The 23,030-nt window shown below is 39.3% G+C and overlaps 1 protein-coding gene across 1 annotated transcript in view; it reads left to right on the top strand.

Annotated features, from left to right (window-relative positions):
• Window positions 1–214: 214 nt before the first annotated feature.
• Window positions 215–23,030, top strand: part of roraa (RAR-related orphan receptor A, paralog a) — a 172,380-nt gene continuing 149,564 nt past the window's right edge. Inside the window, exon 1 of the mRNA XM_069708658.1 lies at window positions 215–522. Coding sequence (XP_069564759.1) covers window positions 369–522 — 154 coding nt within the window. The 5' untranslated portion in view covers window positions 215–368. The remainder of the gene's footprint in view (window positions 523–23,030) is intronic.

Below are 23,030 nucleotides of genomic sequence, written 5' to 3'. Positions count from 1 at the left end.
TTCAAAATATGATAAGATAATGCACAGATATACGAAACTGTTGCTAGAGGGTTAGGCATTAATAAAATAAAAAATATTGCCATTCCCATGTAAAACTGCGCAGGGTCGATCAACATGGATTACTTTCAGGCCTACATCTATTCTTCGGCTATTGACAACCTCTCCCTTTTCAGTTTGCATGACTGGAGCTCTCACTAGCGCTGCTAGTGGACAATCAAACCTACACACCCACCTCCAGACACACTCGCATTTCTCATTTCTTACTTCTAGTCTAAATTACATAGCAAGACGTGGTGTCGGAGCTCACAGATCGCATAGAATTAGTTTGAAGTACTAGCGGTAGTTAAACAGTAAATCTGAAATTCAACATGGAGTCCCCTCCAGATCCTGCGAGCGACCCGGGCAACAGCGCCTCGGAGCCGGCTACCCCGGTCAGGGAAACCCCGGTAAACCTGGAGACGCTCCGGAAAGCGGACCATCCAGCCCCGGTTCGAAGGCAGACCTGTTCAAGCACCAACAGAGGTAAGCGTACCGCATTTCCATTTTTACTGGATGAAGAATACAGACCGATCGAGGACGTTTTAATCAAACTTCAAAATGAATTAAATCGCGTCCTCAAATAACTGCACACTGTCTAAATTCACCCGACCACAGGGACAGGGCTTTTTTTTTATTTAGTACCACGGAGGCGTTTGCCCGCTCGGTTTAATTAGTGCTTCGGTGTGTGTTGCTGGTGTTCAGGCTCTACTGACAGCTCAAATCATAGGGGGTGATACGGTCACAGATGTCACATTTACTCTGACTGCAAGATTAATCAATTATCCAGAAGCTCGGACTTGATCAACAGGACACTCTCCTCGTTCCAAAAACAGGCCGACCGGCTCGCTCCGACGCGATATTGTCAAAGTGTCGAAAGTGAACTTTGAGAAACTGTGGCTCAGTTTATCGATCAGTCCCATTCTCCTTTGTAGGGACGTGTCCTCCACCATGCCTTACACAGCACACAGCGCCGTCTGGCTGGATTTTTTTTTTTTTTTTTATTATTTTTTTTTACATCCCCAGCTAACACATTTAGGCTATTCGTGTATGAAAAAGACGCCCCAGCTGCTGGAATTTGTTTAGTGCCAGCAAACGCTGTCAGCATGAAGGCGCTGCACGCCTTTCGCGGCCATAAAGCCCCACATGATCAGACAATAAAAAAAACAACCAAAAAAACAACTAAACAAGGCATTGCCATTTAGCCCGCTAAAAAGTCTGTCTGGTTTGCTGCATGAGGACGACTTATTATTCTTTATTTTTTTTACATGATTTATCCATCACGTCCCGTCCATGTTGTACAGTACAAGACAGTATTTAACCACACCCCCTCTCGGCTGTCTCCAGTACAGGCTAACCGGGCTCACCCAAGTTCAAAGAAATAGTGATTTCTCTGCTGATTCCTGACAAGCAGAGTTGGTGTCGATACACGGCAGTAAAGGCGAGCGGTGGAGCTGTGACAATTAATTTACTGAACGGTGGTTTTTGTGTGCGCACTCTTCCTGTGCGCAAGGGTATATTTAGAGTGTGATATGGTGAATGTGGAATGTAAGCTGGTTATGTAACAGGTTTAGCCATAAACAGACGAGCCGCGCAACAGACAGCAGAAATCATCATCGCAGATCTTTTCACTGTATAAAATAGTTCACCCAGACCTCAATAGCAACACGATTATCTAGTTAAAATAATAATAATAATAATAAAAAAAAAAATAAAAAGCACCGCAGTTTTTATACAACACTGAAGGGAAACTGTGGGACTTTGTGGGTTGGCACAGCCTGAGAGCTCTTATGTAATAGCCCGGCAAAGACAGGTAGTTGGGAGGCTTCGTGGATTGATTTCTTTTTTCACAAGTCTGACTTTGAGACTCTCCTAACCTGCTGACCCATATTCACCCCACCCTTTTATGCACAGGATTAAAGTGCGTCTGGGAAAGAGAAAGACAGGAAAATGAACGCCTTTGCTCTGTTATGTAATGTTGAATGGGTGAAAAAAATATTTTCAGTGGGGCAATCTCAGCACTTTTAAAGGAGTTTCTCTGCAATTAAACTTTTTTTGGGGGGGACGTTTTTGCAAAAAATAAGGATAGTAGTTCGAGAGTAAGAGCATTGGAAGGTTTCAAGAAAAGTTTTGAGAACTTTTTAAAACTTTTTGTGAGTCAACATTTGTCTGGCTGTAGTCTCCTGAGTTTATTTATTCTCGCATGTTTAACTGTGTAGTTCAAATCTTAATGTGTATTATAGCTGATCACCTCGTGTATTCTGTCATACAGGCAGAGCTGATTGATTTTTAAGAGTGTGTTAAGAAAGGGCAAGCCATTTTTTAAAAATCTTTTAGAATCATTAAATTGCCATCTGTAACATAGATGTAGTGTTACATACTGTAACGCCAGTCTGTTGCGGTCTGCTTTCTAATCTCTGCTGTTGTTTTAAAAGACCTTTAACCATTGTCACAAAGGACATATTTTATGTTGTAATAATGTAGAAATATTCATGGCCTTCATCATGCAGGAGCACAGAAGAAAAGCTCGCTTTCATAAAGAAATAATGGCTTAATTGCTTTATTTAATAAAGTGCTCACGTAAAAGTACACATGTTCTATTTAGAAGAAACTGCAGCTGGGTATTATATTGGCACAGTTGAGTGCAGGCTTGCTTAAACATTAAAACTGTAAAAAAAAAACAAAAAAAACCCATCTATGGTCCACAGTAGCGTTGCAGACTTGTAAGACATTTTTTAGGATTACAGCTCTACACGCAGATTCCGGCTTTTCAGGCCAGCCACAGAAACCAACATCTGAAAGGTGTCAGACACTTGCTTAAGCGCAGTTTCCCTCTTTACACCAGCTGTATTAGACTTTCTGAGGATGCACATTTCTTATCCTGCATGCAGAGCGTTTACTGTTTTAACCCTGAGTGCTAATACCTTTTAAGTAGAAAGGGCTTACTTCAGCAGAAGCTCTGCTGTTAAAACTTGAGTGGGTCAGAGAACAGGCCTTGAAGGGCTGTGGATATCATTACTGGAAAGAAGAAAGGGTGTTATTTTCATATTGCAAGATCTCTCCGTTCGCAAATTTGGAAACAATCAATATTAATGGCTTGGTTATGTAAGGTGATGGTCTCTGCAGAGGTTTGAAACCTCACAATTGCTCAGGAAAGCTCTTGAAGTCACAGATCTGATTCCTGGTGTCTGGATTCTCTTTTAACAAGTTTGAGGGTCAAAAATGTGTGTGCGTTTTTTGTGTGTCTTTAATAGTGTAGTATTAGACTCCAGCGTGTGTCAGTGACTTTTATGTTGTCTTTTTATACTGTACAAATGCAAATACAATGCTATTCTCATTTACACTGACAGAAAATCATCTGCAAATCATTGTCCTTCTTTGGCAAGAAAGAGGCAACTCATAAAGTACAAATAACATTATGTTGCTTTTTAAATGTGAACGCTGTCATCAGGTGAAGTTCGATGTGGTTTCCTGCAGTGGAGAATATCACAGTGCGTCCTGCTTATTAGTTTGCCTCAGTGTCATATCTAAATGAAATCTCATGATATCTTCAGACTAAATACCACCTCTCTTCCTATTATGTCGCAATGTTTAGTGTTATTGTAGATTGTCCCATTACAATGTTTTTGACAAATAAATCTGTTTTAAGTGTTGGTTTTTGTGGTAGGATAAATGTCTCACTTGACACTGCAGTTTAGGTGATTCAAACTAAAAACTATTTAGTCTTCTCCTAATGTACACATGCAGCCAGATGCGAAATGAGAGCTCTCAGCGAGAGCGGCTGCATTTATTTAGTTGCTTTTGACACAAGACAGATGAGTTGCAGGGACGCAGAGGTATTTTGAAAAAAAAAAGTTTTTAGCCAGGAGTTGGCATTGAATTTTGAATGGCACTCGAGTGCACAGCAGTATTATTGTGGCTGTGGCATTCTCAAATTCAATGAATTAGGGCTCTCTGCCCGCTAGAGAGCATGAAGATACAGGTATAGGCTTATAGCTGAACCTTCAGCTCAGACAGATCCAGGAGAGGAACTCCATTATGTGGCTCTTTTTTTCTGGCTGGCTGCCTATAACACAATATCAAGTTTCTGTCCTCTTGCATTTTTGACTCTTAAATGTGGGTGAAGTAATGATATCATGAACTCTTTTATTGATACCTGTCAGGCACTTTACATTGTTAAATGTTAACAATCAGCTTACTTCTTCAGTATTTCTTCAGCTGTACACTGAGCTGCTGCATAGATGGTGACATCTGTTTCTAGTTTAGACTTTGGCACCACTGTCTTTGAAAAAAGGTCTTCTGTTCTTGTGAGCTTCAAAGGTCAAATTATGTTTTAGTTGCAGCGTGGTTCTCTAAAAAGTGTTTGCGACTGTCAGCATTACATCAGTAGTATTAGTTAGATGAGCATTGATTTAGATTTTGTTAGGTCAAGTGTGAGGCTTTGTTTCTTTATGCCAGTCTAAAATAGTAAGTAAGAATATGTATAAAATGAGGGATTGGAAATTAATGAAATAAACTGATTAATAGGTATTACATTTTCTAACCCCCCAATTTTTCTCAAGTTGATAAGTTCGATGAATTCATTCATTCTCACACAGGCAGTCAGCATGTCCTCGGAGCTCTGGAGCTGTCTTAACCTGCTTCCGATTTCAGCAATGAATTAAAGCCTGCTGTACTAATTAACAACACATTAGAGATGTCATGATACCATAATTAGGTAGTTGGTACCAGTACTGTTGAAATTCCTGATATTCTTGATACCAAGTTTGACACCAAAAATTATTTATCAAATAAATGTGATTCAACATAAACACTTATATATAAAAACAAACAAACTGCTGCACACCGTGTGCTAACACACACACATTGATTGTATTATAACAGATGTTTTTACATAATGAGCAGTATTCAGCTCATATTATGAGCTATCGCTTCATTACCCTAAAAAGATAACCTTAACCAATATGAACATAGTTTATTGAGCATTGTTTCATCAGAGGAAGCTGTCCCAATTCACATAAAATAATGACATTTCAGGATATGAACGCTTGACAATGTGTTAATGTAAAGTTATCAACTGAAACTCACCTTCCTAAAATCTGTGAATTGATCCGCATGCCTGTCTTTAAGGTGCTGAGATAATTTTATGGTGTTTATATCCTTGTTCAAAAGGCTCTGTGACACCTTTTGCAGTCTGGCTCTTGGTTGTCGAACTAAAAATATCACCATGCACAACTCTTTTCCCTGAAGTCGCAGCCAACCTGTTGCTGTGGCTGCATTTGCTACTGACTTTACACATGTTATTGTCATTGTCAAGTATGTTCAGTACCTACAACATCTATGTACCTTTGATAAGTTTTGCCACCATAGAAAAACAAGTGCCGTCATGTTTTCAAAAAAAAAATTGGCATCGACTTGGTAGCCAAGTATTAATTCTCGTGACATTTTACAACCCTGTTTCCGAAGAAGTTGGGGTGCTGTGTAAAATGTAAATAAAAAAAAAAAACCATGATTTGCAAATCTTATAAACCCATATTTAATTGCAAATAAACCAAAGATAACATATGAAGTGTTGAAATGGAGAAACTGAAAAATATATGCTCATTTTGAATTTGATATCAGCAACTCATCCCAAAAAAGTTGGGACAGTAGCATGTTTAGCACTGTTTTACATTACTTCTTCTGTTTACAACATTACGGACATTGGTTCAGTAGTATCGCGTATGAAAAAAATGTGTGTGAGTGTGGTGTATGACTCTGATCTCTGGGAGGCACTAGCAGGGGTTTAAGATTTCTAAAAATATTATTATTATTATTATTATTATTATTACTGGAGCATTTAATCTTTTGTATCTTGTGTTGCTAAGTCTTTGCAGGCATACCATTGCTTAACTTCTACACTTGACTCATGATTCTCTCCATAAACATTCATATGACTGAACTCTGCATTAATGTCAACTTGTAAACATTTCCACCATCTATATTTTGTTTGATATGATGCAGAAAATTCAATTTGTCTAGGTTCAAGTGATGTCCATGTGCTTTTAATCAGCACAGGATTGCACTGGTTGTACCAGTTGTTAAATGGCGCATGCACATTACAAAACAGTTTGTTCCCCAGCTCAGGATACACACTGTAGATGCAGAAGAAAAGTTGAAAGGCTCTGACAAACTAACTACTTAAACTAAAACACAACCACAATAATGCAAAACCACAAATGTTCTGGTGTAGCTTAATTTTTTATAACTTGTAAATCAGTTTTTTTTTTTAGGTGTACATCATAGGTAATGCTGTCAAAGCTCTAATAGGAAATATTAATTAAAACAAGTTTAGAAACTTAACCTAGCCCAACTATGAAAGTTTTATTCTTTTGGGAGAGTTTATTTTGGAGTTTGAATCACCAGTGGCTTAAGTGGGGCTGGCGAGAAAATTTCAACTGGTGACAGACACCAGATTTGATGTGAAATCTCCAGTGGTGACTGATAGCTCAGATCTATGGCCCATTTACAGAAGTTTGTATCTTAGATAGAAATTTTTGAATAGTTATGACCGGAAATACTCCAGATGCATTATTGGAGGGTGTTAAAGGAGTCTAAATTTAATGTGGTACACTGTGACCTAAGTACTAGTGGTGCTTGGCTCCGTGCTACTCTGTGCCTCTCTGATATGAAATGGGCCCCTTAGAAGAGGCCTGGAGGGAAAGAGTTGGTGCGAATGGTCTAAAGGATCACTCGGAGGAATTCTTATGTCACATCTTGCGCCAAGCCTTTTACATCTCCACTATTGTGGACGGTAAAAAGCTCCCGAGAAGGTAGGTAAGCCTCTCGCATGGAAAATCCTGGCACTCAGAAACTTTGACCTAAAGTATCTTTCAAACCATCATTCTTTTGGCTTTGAAAAAAAAAAATCGTACAGGACACATGCAATCATGCCGCTTCACGTCGGGTCTGTCAAGTCATGTGAACCTAAAGCCACTGAGTGTCTGCGCGCTCAAGAGAAAGTGTATTTTTTACCTCTTCATGCTGGCTGCAGAGCACATGTTGGCATGTGTTGAGCACAGGTCGATCTTGCAGCTGTGGAGGTTCTCCCAGACGTTATGTGCATGTGTCTCCTTTAAAACAGGAAGAGGTAACGTTGTAAAATCTAAAGTATGTTATTCAAACAGCGCACCTCAAGAACCTCTTAACTGTTATTTATCTTGCTTTCTGGAGGTTAAATGGCCCTCACCGCAACCCTGCTTTTTAGGACTCTGGTGGAATACGACATCAGACTAACATAAAAATGGAAATATCTGTCGCAAATTGTAGCCTGTCTTGTCGAGCATAGAAGAAGAGCGGCAGCTACAAAAGGTAACAAGATATACTAATCCGTGTTCTCTCCTCTTTGCAAAGAGCAATAATGTAATTTAACAATATGTGCTCTTGCGTATTTTCAGTATACTGCAGTATAGGGAAGGTGGTCACAGGAATGGTTAAAACATCAGTCTGGAGAATGTGTGTTTTTACCTTTTCTTAGTCTCTGCACCATCACCACATGAAGTTAGCGCTTTTCATTTGCACAAATTCTTCTTAAAATTGTATAGATTGAAAAAAAGACTTGCAAGAGCAAACCATTTTTGATGTATAAACATTGTTTTTCCTTGGTTCTCTCACATGAGGTAAGGTAACAGCAAAGAGAAGGGCGAAGCACATATATCACATCCTCCCTCGTTATGTTCGTTACATCAGTAATGCCAGGGTAATGACTTCACAAAGTTTATTTGTCACCTGAAATAAACAAAAAACTTTTGGAGACATGGGAGATAAAACAACTTGAAAATCAATGTCATTTCTGTTGGCTTGATTATTTATATTGGAATAACAAGCGCAACTTAATCTCATAAATAAAAAAGGGAGAGATACAGATCCGTCCCCTCCAGGTACTGCCATCACTTAATCGAATTAGCTCCACTCGCAGGCTTGACGGGCTCTTCAAACACCCCTGGTGACTTCTGAGTGCCGATTACAATCAGCTACTATTTTCAGCCTTTGATTAAAATCTGGTGAGGTTGGACAGAATTTTTTTGAGCGCAGAACTAACTAATTATTAACATCAAGACCATCTCTCTCTCTTTTTTTTTTTTTTTGCCATTTACTAAGGGCCAGTGGACTGGAGTAGTTAAACAATACATGTAAGAATTAATCATGTTCAATCACTCTGTGTGAAACTATTAGCTTGGTCTTATTGAAACATACTCATCATTGTATTTTCCAAACACTGATGTTTCACTGACCCTTGCGTGTTTTTAAGCAAATCTGAGTGTCGAAATTAGTGCAATAAAAGAGGCCATTTGTATTTGTTTCATTTTGTAAGATTTTGTCAGTTTCAAATGAATTGTAACACTATAATCTTTGTTAAATAAACCAGTTGTTCATAGAAATGTCCTCATCTGGCAGACAGCAGCAACGAACACAACTCTTTACTCATAAAATAATAGAATATGATCACAATTGTTCCTACCTCACGCAGTATGTCACAGAATCATTGTAACGTGCCTGTCAAAGACAATTTGTCTCTTTTGTTACTTTCAAAAGGCAGCTTTTGAATATGAATAAGTCACTAATGAATATTTGGTTCTTGTATGTGTCTGTGAATTGATTGCTTTAGGAGGCGTACAAAGACAAAGTGTGGCACGATGGGGCTCAGTCAAAGCTGCTGTGCTGCTTTCTGACAATGATTGAAAGACAGAGTCACTCTTCCCCATGTAGGATTTTCGAATCCTTATTCACTGACAAATATCATCTGTCTGATCAATCAATATTTGCAGCTTTATTTTAGTAATGCAGTGCTTAAGAGGCAATAATTAACGCCATGCTGGGTTGTTAAAACCCTATTTTTATGTGACAGACCGAAATAGACATACAGAAATAGGAAGATTAAAACCTTTGGCTGAGGTTGGTCATGGCAGATGTTCCTTATATGCTGCCCTACAAACTTATCAAGAACTTGAGATTTTCTTACGGCATACAATTTCAGTTGCTTTTCAGTTATGTTAATGTACAAATCTGGAGTTTTGTTTTATTTAGTTTTTTTAAAGTTGAATGCCATCAGCCAATACTAAAAACTATTTGGGTTATAGCTAGTTTAAGGACAGCACTTTAACAATTTACCATGTAGGATTTAGGCAGATCTATTGGTTGAAATGGTAATAATTAATAGTTATGTTTTCATCAGTGTATAGAATATGTAAAGGCAGCCTTTGACGTTTATGCTAACATATAACACTATAGCACTTATTTTTAAATTAATAACAAACTTTTCACAGTTTTGTCACATCGTCATATTTTTTGTTATCGCTGAAATATTGTGACGTTATTTTAGGGCAATATGACCAACCCCCAAATCGTGTGTTTATTAACTTAAAATGAGCCTTTCATATCTACATAATGAGTGGGTCCTCTTCCACAGAGTGCACCATGTTGCACCGCCATATGTCTACAGTGACTAAGAGGGGACAAACCCAGCACTGGCTCTAGAGAGGGCCTTTTACATTTGTGATGAGCTTCACAGCCCCTGTGGATTCCCTTACACGTTTGGAAGGGGAAGGTTAGGTGAGGTGTGTTCAGCTGGCTGCAATCTGCAACCTCACCACTAGATGCTAAACCCTACACACTGATCCTTTAAAAAAAAAAAAAGAAGAAAGTTACAGGTATGTAAAAGTCCAAATCCAAAGCCTCTAAAATGAGAAATTATGTACTTTTTGAATTCCTGCTGATACAAAGCTTTCATTAGCTTACTGTCCCTACATAAATAATTATAATTCAGCCTTTTTAGGGGTAGAAAGTTTGTTCGCGTAATTGAAATATAGTATGAAACAGCCTTACTGAGGGAATATTCATTCAATGTCATCTTGTGTTAAACAAGTGTGGCTTGTGATGCTCATTAATTTCTGCTTGCTCCACTTGCGGTGTTTGGGCTCTCTTTGCTGGCTCAGTGCCACAGTGTCTTCTGAAAGAGCCACTTCATCTCTGTCAGGGGCAGGTGGAAATTTGCTGCACACTTCTAATTGGACAAAGTGCCTTTCAAACTCTGAGCCATCATACAAAAATCAGATTATCATACAGACCAGGTGTCAACAGAGGTTTTTCACCTCCTTCTTCCCCTTCTGCTCTCTTCTGCATCTTTTGGTTGATTTTCAGATTATCCCTGGGCTGTGGTGCTTTTTAAACTCCCTACCACCTTGTGACAAACTGATGCTTGTCGTACAGATTAATTACAAGTAATTGCACTTGTTTTTTTTACTTTCGTGCCTTTATTGTTTATTGAGCAATTTGGAAAAAAGACATCAAACATGGGAGATCAATCAGATTTTCAAGTGGTTTAACAGATGATGAGAATTTTCCCATGCAGGTCCATACCAAAGTATTAAATCCTTACCTGCCTGGTCATCTTTAGTTTCAAGTACAGAAACATGTGCACCAGCCAGAAGCAGACTCTGTGGCTGCAGGCTTGCTCACACAGGGATTTAAAGTGTGCAGTATAGCTCGGGGCCAGACTTCACCGTGCTTGTAAAAAATCAAGGGCCAAATCTTCAGATCAATTCTTCATCTAATAAGTAACCAATGAAAAGAGCTGCACGTTGGCTGATGCTATTTTGTCTGTCTGAATAGGTTTGAAAGCGTAACAGCTGAATTTTGAGTGAGGCAGGGAAGTGATTGATGTCAGGAAGGAGATTGTCCAGACATGAGGAGATAGCAGAGTTTTTCTCATATAAGTTCTGAAAAATTTGGTATTGTTTCAGATTGCATTTTTTTACTCAGGGCAGTTTACGGTGAAGAAAAGACGTCGAGTGTTTTGAGTCAAGAGCCTTCAAGGGCTCTACATCGCTGTATTCGTGCTGCAGTAGGAGGAAATGTTTTGTGTTCTGTTGACATGAAAAGTGGAAGCATATAAATGGAAAATATGATAGGGCATGAAAATGAACCTTGAGGAAGAGCCAAGGTAATGTGTTTTGAAAGATGAGAAAAAAGTGTGTAAAAGGCAGTACAAGTGGAATCAATTACACCAAGCGCTGTTTTTATATCTGACCAAATATTTGAGACGGTCACTTTCAGAATTAAAAAAAATTGAACTTGGATCTTTTTTAGTTTTTGATTGAAAAAAGCTTATCGGTGTTTGTCTGGTGCATTTTGCTTTGGTACATAAAAGGTTTTAGTTGACTTATAACAAGGTTACATCTGGATTGTTGCTCCTCCAGCTGTATGGAGCATGGATGAGAGAGCAAAACCTGAGAAATTAAAAGAGGAATTAAGAGAAAGAAAAGCGGAATCACAATATATCACAATATCCTTTGATAGCTGAAAGGCGAAACCAGTTGCATGTAGTGATAAATACATTATCAGTACTCCTTACACACATCAGGCAAATGTGGCAAAACTTTGACATCGTCGATTGCTTATCTTGTCTGCATGTTGTCAGCGCAGATGTACTACACTATGCTGATTTGATTCTGGGCAAAGGAAAGTGGACAGGAAAGATTGATGGTGGTGTCCCCAGTCAGACAGATAACACCTGATTCTGCCTGCAGGGGGCTGGTCTGGCACACTCCTCCCCAGCGCCTCGGATGCGTCGAAGGCTGTGCTGAGGAAGTGAACCGTTCCTTCACTCAATGCAAATTCAGGGCCACATTCAGAGATGATCCCAGGACGATTGAGCCAATGTGGCCCCGAGCACACTGCACCACATGATCCATGCATCAGCCACACCTGGGAAAAACCCACACAGGCATAGGGGTCATTTGTTTAACACAGGTGCATCATGTATCTCGGCGCACTCAAACAAGCGCATACACACATATCCACACGCTTGAACGCATAGGCGGAGATACACACATGGACAAATGCACACATGCACACAGACAGACAAGTGTTAATGAAATGCTATGATATATATTGGAAAAATGTCCACAGTACAGCACCTTTTGTTATGACCTGTTTTTTTCTGTTTCTTTTCGCTCGTTCAGTTTTGAAAGCCGTGATTGACAGTTAAATAGGGGATATGTATAGGATAATAAAACATACAACAGTCTAAATAAAATCGGTCTTTCAAAAAACACTGTTCAAATGTGTGTAGGGAGGTATGAAAGGTTTTATATTACTAATTTAGTACATCTGAATTGGAAGGAGATATCATCGATGTCTCCGAGATTTCTTTTGTGTTTATCTGGTTTCAGTTTTTCAGATGTGATGCTGTATTTGTCTGACTCTCTTTTATTTTTGGTGGTCAGACAAAACAAGCAACTTGAAGACAACACATTAGACTCGGAGATAATTGTAAGGAATCTTTTTCACTATTTCTGAATACAGAGGCTATTTATTTTGTAAAAAAAAATATATATATCTTTTTGCTTTTTTGGCTAAAAACGTTTTTGATGTTGTTACATCATTTGTTATAATTTACCAGCCATCAGTAACATCTGGGTGTCTTATGATCCCCATGGATCAAAGTAAGCTGCTGCATTCTCAAAAAGCCATACAGTATAGCAAAATATGTTTTTATTTTTTTTATATTCAATAACAAGGTATGCAGCACAGATTCTCAGTGTGTGAAGCAGATGGTGAAAGGCTAGTGTATAATAGATCTCAATATTAACTGTAGCACATGCTGGGAGTGTTGGTGGATGGCACACAGCAGAGTAAAAGAGAAGCAATGACCTTCTGTCCCATCATTTACCCTCTCGTGCCCCCCATACCGCTCTCAAATTACTTTGTTTTAGCCAATTAAAGCAGCCGGCTGAGCATCAAGCAGGCTGCCATTTTTCGCTCACCTGGACCCATGTGACATTATCGCTCTGTCATCGGGAGAGATAGCCGTAAGTGGGAATCTCCGGCGTGGCACAGTGCCACCTTAGACCCCACTGTGTTCACTGAGATTAATGCAGTGATTCTCCCTCCAACTTGCAAGAATCAGTCACCGCATACAGTTCCTCACTGCATGAACCAAAAAGCCAATGATTGTAGTGGTTTCTAAGCTACAAAGCATATGTATATGCATATATACTCCGTGTAGAAATATGTATGTGTGTGTAGAAATATTTATGTATGTGTATATATAACAATATTGTGACATTTCCAGGTAGAAAAAATATGATCAGTTTCTAAATATGGAAGGAATCTATTGTCTCGTTATCTTATTGCCTTGTCGCTGATCAAGATACCATATGCTGAGAAATGGTTCCCCATCCAAATCCTTTAATGACTCAATAATAGAAAGACGGCAGACACAACAATGCCATGGCACAAAATGAGTGAAGGACCGGAGTGTGTGGTGTTTAACAGCCATACGAGCACAGATTATGTGCTTGAAGGGGCTGAATTGAGTGCCAGCAGTGACAGTTGGGCTGGGAATTGAGTTGTGCCTGGGACGTGCGGCTTGACTCCACTCGGAAACACCACTGGGTCCGGGGCTCATCTCTGTAGTCCTCCGCCTCCCTTCCTCCAGTACAGGCATTGCGGCCTGCCGTTTGCTCCCCTCCTCCGGGGGAATGGACGGGCCCCTACTCCCGCTTGATGAGCACTCACTAATGGCTGCTTCTTTGAAAGCTGACGGGCCTGTTTGAGGAGGAGTGTCTTTTACTTCCCTCCAGCTTGCCTTGGCTGGGCATTCGTCAGGCTGCCTGGCTTTGCTGTCCTGCCCGCATGATGGTGCGCCAAGGGGCTGAAACGTCTGTCATTTGTTTTACTTTCAAATAAAAGTTGATGATTTACCAATAAAAAGTAAAAATAGTCTTTTGATGATGTCTGGAGGCATATGGAGAAAGTGTTGCAATAGTGACATTTTCAGCACTTTGTCAGGCTAGAAATAACAAAAGACAAAAGAGGTTTGTCTTTTTACTTTTTTCTGTCTTCTCTGATAAAGAATTGAGTCCACAGTTTTGTGTAAAGTGAACAAATGAGTATAGAAAATGTTACAGAAATTGAAATATGGCTGAGGACACATGCTGAATGTTGAATTACATTAATGCTGGCAAGCTTCTTTAATATCGCATGGTTTATCAGTTCATGTAATGACTTGCCAAAATACACCGTGATGTCATGAGAGGAAGCAGAAACAATTGTATCCCCCTCATCCATGTTTTATTCAAGCAAAGGTATTTTTACTGTTCAGCTCCACAAATAGGACTGTGGCAGCAGTGCTGAGGAGATATATTCTTAACACAACTTAGAGCTGGGAGATGTGTAAAAAACAAATAAGCAGCTGGGTTTGAAAATGGGCAAGCTTGGCAGTTTGTATAGTTTTATAGGCTGTTAATTATATACATATTTGAGAAATATATATAAATCAAGAAAGATGACAAGAATATCTGCAGTATGAAGAGACAAAACCAGTGACGGTTTAAAAAAGGAAGAGTATGCTGGTATTTTTAAGCGATCCACACCACAGGCGAGAGCTGGATATGATGTGTTGATGCTTGACTTGTGCAGTTGATTGATCAGTTATTCATCTCACTGGTACCCTTGATCACTGCCTGGTCTTTTCACCCCAGAGGGAGCTGTTGTTCCTGTTGCCCTCCTCCTCCTCCTCACTGGTGCACAAGTCTCCAGCTTCTGGAGACTCCATTAGAAAGTTGGAGTCGTCCTTGGAAATCTCCTCTCTGTAACTTCTCTTGTCTTTACTCTCTCCAACCCCTCTCCCGCTCCGTTTCACGTGCACTCTTTTTTCCCCACTTGAAACTAGGGCGAAGGTCAGAATGGCGAATTTGATATAAGAGCTGACATGCTTCCGTGGAGCACCTTGTCAACTCAAAACAATAGGTTTGCAGGAGCTGTTATGCTGAATAAAGAATGTTCGCATATTCCCACTGAAATGTCCTCCGCTAGACATTCCCAAAAGAGATAAGAACATTTGTCTGCATACATTTTTACCGGTCCTGGCCCAGTACAAAATGGAGGTTGAGTCAAAATGAATTCATTTAACATGTGAGCAAATAATTTCACGAGGGAATCTGAAAAAGTCAACCTCTTTTGCAAGTTCCAACATTTATCCTTGTGATATTCAGATTGACCATTAATTGCTCAAATGATCCTGTTCTGTTTTGTCTTGTAGTCCGGCATATAATGTTGCAGCTGTATTAGGCCACACGTAATGTCTGTGAAGAAGTAACAGATGTTAGCAGTTGCATAATGGCAAGGAAAAAAAGCAGCCGGCCGTGGTGGTGTACAGCAGTGTGATCAAATAGTTTTAATTTGATTTGACCTCTTTGTCTCAGTGGTATCTCGGAGCTGTAGGAGCTTACAAAATAGACTGTCATCAAACAGGTGAGGATTAATGGAAGTCCATATATTCTGCTCATGCAAGAAAAGTGTGCATTTAAATTTGTCTTTATTCCTTATGGAACAGCCAAACTGATAAAGAAATCAAGTTTGGTTTGTCAAAACTGCTCACATTATTTTCTTTCTGAAAGTGATCTCAAGGTATCCGAAATATTGAGAAAGGGCTCTGGAAAACCTGCATGAGTCTGAAATGGATGGATGGATCTTAGTATAATGACTTTATTCATTTCCATTGTCAGAGATCTCTCACCAACCAGTTGTCACAGGCAGTTTCATCTCAAATTAAATTCATTTGGATATGACATTATAATTGGAACACTATTCACATTAATTGAACAAATTAGAGAGAGTCTGCTGGGGGAAAGGTAATCTCTGGGAGAGATTATTTGGAATTCACAATTTAAAATAAAAAAAATCAGCTGCTCAGCTTTGTTTGTGTGGCAGCCAGTTTGCGGCAGTGTGCACGGGCAGCGCCAACGTTCAGGGTCTCAGCGGCACTCAGGGCTCACACTGTCTTCATTAAAGGCGATTAAGGAATAGGTCAATTTAGTCTGCTTGGCTGGTTGAGCCAAGCATTTCTTCCTCTGACATGTCTTTGTCTTCATCTGCCGTCGCTCTATGGGCTTGGGTAGTCCTAGATTTTATGCATGTTTACATGTCTGACTGAACATCTTAGTGAGTCATGGCAGTATCATTTTAAATGCTATGATTGTGTGTGTGTGTGTGTGTGTGTGTGTGTGTGTGTGTGTGTGTGTGTGTGTGTGTGTGTGTGTATAACAGATTTGTACACGTGTGTTTGGGTTTTCATGCTCCTGTGCTCTGTTTCGGCATGCAAGCCGTCTGGGTGCTGATGAGTTACTGTCTGATTAGCAATGAAAGGCACTGTTCACCCCGCAGCTTCATGAGCAATTAATTGTGCTAATAACAAAAATCACCATGAAATTTCTGGTTGATTTCATAAACATACGTGGATCCAGACATGTTCTCCAAATTGAACATGGTTTTTTTTGTTGTGGCTTTAGCTGAATCGGTCCTGTGTCCGTGTGCATAAAAAGAGGGTTTTACCCCTGTTGTTGATCAAATTATTCAGCATTTACTGCTTCTTTAAAAAGTTCAGGTGCCGTGTGTGTCACCTGACATGAGATAGTCCAGTGCTTTGACACTCACTTAATAGAAAATGTGTTGTGAATTTTTCATTTCAAACCTGTCCGTTTTAGAAGACTGGAACATTTTTAAAAGGAAGTTGTCTTAATTATTAAAAACAGTTTTGTTCCATTATTCTCTCATTTTATAATTCCACTGAATCAAATCAGATACATACAATATGTGCTGCATGTTTTAAAAAAGGAGAAATCTTTGGAGATGTGTACATTTTGTATTAGAACACTTGAAAAGGATCCCTTTGAAATATCAGCTCATTGTGTTTCCTCCAATTCAGATCATGTGGTTTCTTAGCTGCCACATTGTTGTGTGTCAACCTCTGACCATGGAGTTCAATGTTGAATGTGAACCTTAAAAATGAATCACAGCACAGTTTTGAACACTGTCACCATTTGTTTGTGCTTTCAAACTGAAATTTTTTTAAAAAAATTCAGGTTTATAGTTTTTCTGAGCCCCGGAGGTCTCAGTTATTATTTTTTTCAGCACCCTAGAAAATGTTCCTAAATTGAAAGATGCTTCTGATATGAATGAGGTAAAGAAATAAGGAAAGATTTAGCTTATCATGTAGTGTAGTGATTATGCAAAGTGGCTGAGAGCCCTAATTGGAGCTCTCTACAGTAAAATGTGGAGGGAATGCAGAGGATAGGGTGTAAGGAGGAGAGAGAGAGCCAGACAGAGGGGGCTCCTAGATAGCGGGGCCAGGGGGAAAAAGTTCCCCCATGCTTGTCAGAGTTTGAGCAAGTTCAGAATTGATGGAGCCCACAGGCAGCACTGCTAATTTTAGTTGAAATCACCTAAGTGGTTTGGCTAATTTATCCAGGCTCCTCGGCCTCAGCCCCTGGTTTCTGGCTCTCCCCTGCTTCCCCCTCCCTCCCAGATATATCCACAAAGCGTGAAGGTACCAGGAGGTGACAGTGGGAACAGAAGGGTATTTTGTGCCCAGCTGATTTGCGGAGCACTGGGTGGTTTCAACCTGTGTCATACATTTGGATATTGTTTGACCCTTAACGATAGCCCAGGTTCAACCATCTATTCTGTAAAATGATCTATACCACACTGTATTTAATGGAAAGTGAAATTACAAGAGAACTTTAAAGAAAAATAGATGCAATCCTTGATATCATGTTATAATGATGTTTTATAGTTCACATTTCTGATATTTCTTGATCGTTATTTAGATATGAGGATTTAAATATCAGGAAGTCTTTTTGAGCGCCAGTGAGTCTGATTTTGTGTAATGATGGTCTGCCAGCTGGATATGCTGAACATGTTGAAGCTTAACAAGCATCACTGCTGGCTTTTGAATGTTTAGTAACAAATCAGAGAGTCTCTTCCTTTGTGTGTCTTTGAACACCAAGTTGAGAAAAGAGAATGAAACTCTTAAAATTATCGTGAAGGCACAAGGTCAGCAGGGATAAAATGATTATTTTGCCTCCTAGTAATGAAATGCTGTTATGTTCTTTGTGCATTATTTTATGCGAGAATTCAAATGGCAAGTTGTGATTCCGGGATCCTGGATGGGACTGTTGTGTTGCAGGTGATTTTCTATGATCACTCACAGGATGAGACCAGAGCAGGCTGTCGAAACATGCCATATATCAGGGTGACTGAATCACATCAAAACTTTTAGACGTCGTGAGGTTCTTAAATGGGAGTGTGAAGCAGCATGGATATGCATGCCAAGATGTCGCTTATGTTAATCTGATGCTTGAGAGTTTGTGTCGCGCAATTAGTGTCATATTTGGATCCTATTTACTTAAACAAAAACTACGAAATTGCTCACTAGCCATGATTTAATGACAGCTCATAATTGAGAATTTAATGATGTTAAATTACTGCAAGTGTGTTTTGTTTTTAATAAGTTTAATAACATCAAATGATAACTTGTTACTGAGTATGTCAGACAAGAAGCTTTGGGATTAATGAAAGCAAATCTTGCAAACATGATCACACCTGGTGTGGTGGTAAGTTATAATAAAGTAATGTTTCTCATAAAGCAGAGTACCCTTATCTACTGTCATCAAATGGGATATGTAATTTATTATACGAAAACCATTTTAAGATGTTAAAAACCAGATTGGGCTCGCAGCATAAAAGAAACACTGAAACGCACACCAGGCCTGTGCAGTCATCCATTCATGAATCAATCATTTTGATAGAAAAGTGCAGCCAAAACAGGGAAGGTAAGGAAATGTGGCAGCCCTGGTGAAATGTTACCTTGAAAGACACTCAAATTAATCTAATAGAAAACCCGCTGTTTTCTCAATATTTAATTGTCAGACATATTAGATATTAATTGATTTCTGGTCTTTGTAAGAAATCTGGTTAACCTCAGGTTCGCATTCATCTCGGAGCAACAAAAAAAACGACAGCACTGGGCTGTCTTGCATTTTTATGAGATGTATGATTAGTTTGATTTATGCGTGATGATATGCCTTTCATTCACTGGAACTGAGGAGTAACAGACTATTATACAAAAACAGATAAACAGATAATGTTTAATTTTTCTAAAACCATTATGCTATATCCGCAGTTCTTTTTTTTAATATTTATTTTTTATAAATATTTGTTTTAAAGTTTTTTTTTTCTTTTTCAAAGAATAATCTCAAGATAAACAGTTTATGTTTCCACATGGAGAGCAGTTTATTGAAAAAATTATTTCCATAGCAGTGAGCAAGAGAGATGTTTGAAGTCCTGTGTGCAAGCCAGCCGTTTTTGGCAGATGAATGTAGAGGTTTTATGTGCCAAGCACCTGGTCAAACTGCAAACAATGAGGGGCTTATGGATTCCCTTTATCCAACAACGACTGAGATGATACCTCGAATGTTCAAACTCTTATGGGCCCTTTTAAGAAATGCTGATGCACAACAATGCTCAGCACTTCTGGATGCTGTGGAAATGTTTCATATACCAGAAGTTTTATGTAGTAGGAGCTCTACCAGCTATGTTTCCCTATCTACACTGAGCAAATATTTGCGGTCAGTTATTTACATGACTCATTACCATATAAACAAAGGAAACAGCCTCACAGGTTTGCTGAGATCACAAAGGTGGAGTATCAATTCTTTCCATTACAGAAATGTAAATGATGGGAAATATATAAGCAAAATATATGACCAATTTAATGAGCTAATAGAATAGTGATATTTGTCACAGCTACAAAAAAAAATATCTGCAGAGTTGTGTTTTCGTTTAGAGGGCCTTGCTTGAGTCTTTAGCTGTGATCTAATAATGAGTTCCACAGATGGGTTTGTTGGCTGAAGCTCTGCTGAGTCCACCGTGGATGCGGTAGAGAGTGTCAAAGTGTCTCTTGTGCAGGATCATCTCCAGGTTTTGGGGGATGGATGGTGTCTGCCAGACATGCTGGCAGTCAGTGGGCCTTCTCTCTTGCACTACCTGGGCTGGAGCTCAGCCAGGGTTAATTATAGGGGAGCTCCAGAGTCTTGTGTCACTAAGGATGGTAGACAGAATATTGTCATACTGCCATGTCCTATACAGAAAAGACAAGAGTAAAAGCACACCTGCTCAGCCAGAGTTTTTCCAGCATTTCTCTCCTCCACAGTCATTTCACTGTAGGGCTGAAACTAAATGAATAGCAGCCAAGAGTCAAATGGCTGGTAAAATTTGTGTTTGGTGGACAAATTAGTAAAAATACTCCCATGGTATGACTGATAACATTTGTTAGATAACAGTTTAATATACTACTTGCAATGTTGTGCTTCTTAACATGGTCACAAGCTGGAGAATGGAGTAATTGTGAGTACTCTATTGATTTAGTATTAGTAACTCAATGAATTAAAAAAAAAAAGATCAATCAATGCAGCCAAACCAGCAATATTGCATTTATAATTCATCCTTCCTCATCAAAAACTGGTGTCCACGTTACACACAATGCAGTTTGACTACTGACGGCTAGGTTTACAAGAAGGGGCAAATGTAGCCTTGAACCTCTCACATCAAGCATAGATGGAGGAGGACGAAGGAGGAGGCCAATCCAAGCATCTTTTTCTGCATTATATGCTGTAAAAAAACGTATATGCCGATACCAATACATCTGTGATACCCCCAGAGTCTTTAATTTCCAAACTTTCTGTCAATTAACGCAGCCTCAAATGAGGTCACGTGAAACCATTTTTTTTCACACGTGAGTGTTTCCAAAAACCTGTTAACAGTTTTTATATGCAAGTGTCAGACATACTCAAAAGATTGTCTGCTTTTTATTCTACCTTTATTACAAATATTATCATCTGAATCACATCATAATCATGCTAATGTCCATTAGCTTTATCCAGCTCATTGGTCAAGCAAGATACCTTGACAACTGCTGAGGATTGTAGTAACGTTTTGTGAATATTCAAAGTGTCAGAATGGTTCCTGTAATAATTTTGGTGAAGTCTTAACCTATAGCACCACTATAATGTCAAAATGTCATTGGTTCACTGTGACCCATTGACCTTTCCTTTACCACCACCCCCAGGCCAACATTTCCACACGTGACATCTGTCAAAATCTGAAGGGCAGATTACCATGAACATTACCGAACACTGTCATACAGTGCTAGGGGATATCTGATCATTTGGCATTCGTAAGACTTTTTCTTAGGAACACCAATAATTTATGACTAACTTCTCACAGATTCTACTGATATTAATGGTCTAAAGAGAATGAGCTGTTGTGACATTGGTGACTGTTTCTTTTCTCAAGTGCCAACCAAGTGATTCCTGTTATATTTTCTATGAATATTCATACTTTCCACACACAAAGAAATGACCTGTTTTGTAGTAGCATTTTGAGGTCAAACTTTACATTTTAACCTCCCTCGGCAGTAAGACTCAGAGGGCATTTGTATGTTTGCCACAAACACTTTTGCAATGTGGGTTAATGAACATCAGAGCTCTTTAGGAGTAGCAGTGAAGGCTTTAAACATGCAGTCGTCTTTCGTTTATTATCATTCATGAGGTGAAAAGGTCATTTCAGATGGTGCTGCTATTTCTTCTAATGTTCCCTGTTAATCCAGCGGTTCTAGCCTCCTCAAACAGATTTACAAGTGTAGTTTAAATTGGTTTGTAAGAATGACGAATTTGTCATCTGAGGATTTTCAAGGTCTTTTACAAAGTTTCTCAAAGTGAACGGCAGAGACAAAAATCTAAAAGCAAGTTATGCATCTATCAACTCTCATCTGGCTTTTCTCTAAAGTAAAAGTGTGTTACTTGCCTTTTTTTTTTTTTTTTTACTTAAACAAGTGTCTAGTCATGGCAAGCTGGTGCACACTGGCCTAGAAAAAAAAGAACAGCTTGTGTTTCTGAAGTTTCCTCTCCTGTCTAGTTATTTTTAAAATGCCCCATTTCCGCCATTGTTGTGCCATTGTTTTGACCTTACGCAGAACAATTTTCCCCAAGTCAAATTAGCTTTCACCATTCAAAGAAACGTTGTAATATAATGGTTTGACGGTTCTGCCTGTGAAATATAAAGAAACGGAAGGCCATGCCATTGGGGTTAATAATATTCCTCCTTTTCAACAAGTACCTTGGGATCCTAAGTGTCCTTGAAAGCAAGCGGCATCTCACTTATGCTGGGCATCTTTCAGCACTCATGGGTAATAGCAGTCTACTTTCCCAACTCTGTGCACATTGTATCAGGCTGATGCTTCCTCTGCTGGTAGCGGTAACAAGGGTTGATAGTTGAAAGAATGCAAACTTTTTCCTGCTGTAATTTTTTCAGGCTTCCTAGAATAATAACCAGTGGAGATAATTGGTAAAATCCTTTTCTTGCTATTAGTTATATAATCTTCTTTGTACATGAGAAAAAGCATCTTCTGCAAGAGATCAATAGCAGCTCATCAGCCTTTCGAATGTACAAGCGTGAGAACTGAAGTCAGCCTTCATGCAAGTCAATGAGCACCTGGAGTGGTTTTCCCAGAGGCTGATAAGTGTGCATAGCAAGGGACTACCGGGGAACTGCAGCAAGGTCTCACAATCTGCTTTGATAGGACAGAGTCAGGGAGACTTCGTGCGGAGATGCAGGGCCCGCCGAGGTTTACACCACCTGTTTGTTTCCCTTCTCCTGAGCAGTACAGAAGTTACATACTTTTCTGTGCCCAGCCTGCAGGGAATAGGGGTGTTAGATACAACAAAAAAGGTGACTGAGGAGGGCTGAGCTCGGGATTATGATTTATTAATCTGCACTCCTTTAAATTCTGAACTAACGGTGTGGGGCTGTGATGCACACTCTGGGGAGTAATCTTAAAACACAGAACAATTCAGATTCACCAAAGTACTGTCTTCCCCAACTGATGGAGCAGACAATATAGTAGCACAATGCAGCTGAGAGAGACACGGAACTAAAGCTGGAAAGGCAAAAGTTCAAGAAATGGAGGTCATGAACAGAAAAGCTGTGGTTTATCTTCCCTATAGTGGGTTATATTTTACAACTCAAGCAGCAAGCTGGGCAGCTGTAGATATGCTGCAGCGTTTTGGCTGTTATTTAGATGAATACCACATGAAGAAAAGCTTTTGATATTA

This window comes from Brachyistius frenatus, unplaced genomic scaffold (genome assembly GCF_029030835.1).
Source record: "Brachyistius frenatus isolate BFR_SWC_R1_liver_20210118 unplaced genomic scaffold, ASM2903083v1 Contig_77, whole genome shotgun sequence".
NCBI classification, from domain to species: domain Eukaryota; kingdom Metazoa; phylum Chordata; class Actinopteri; family Embiotocidae; genus Brachyistius; species Brachyistius frenatus.
Note: the sequence above shows the minus strand (reverse complement) of the source record. Positions and strands in the feature narration are given on the sequence as shown.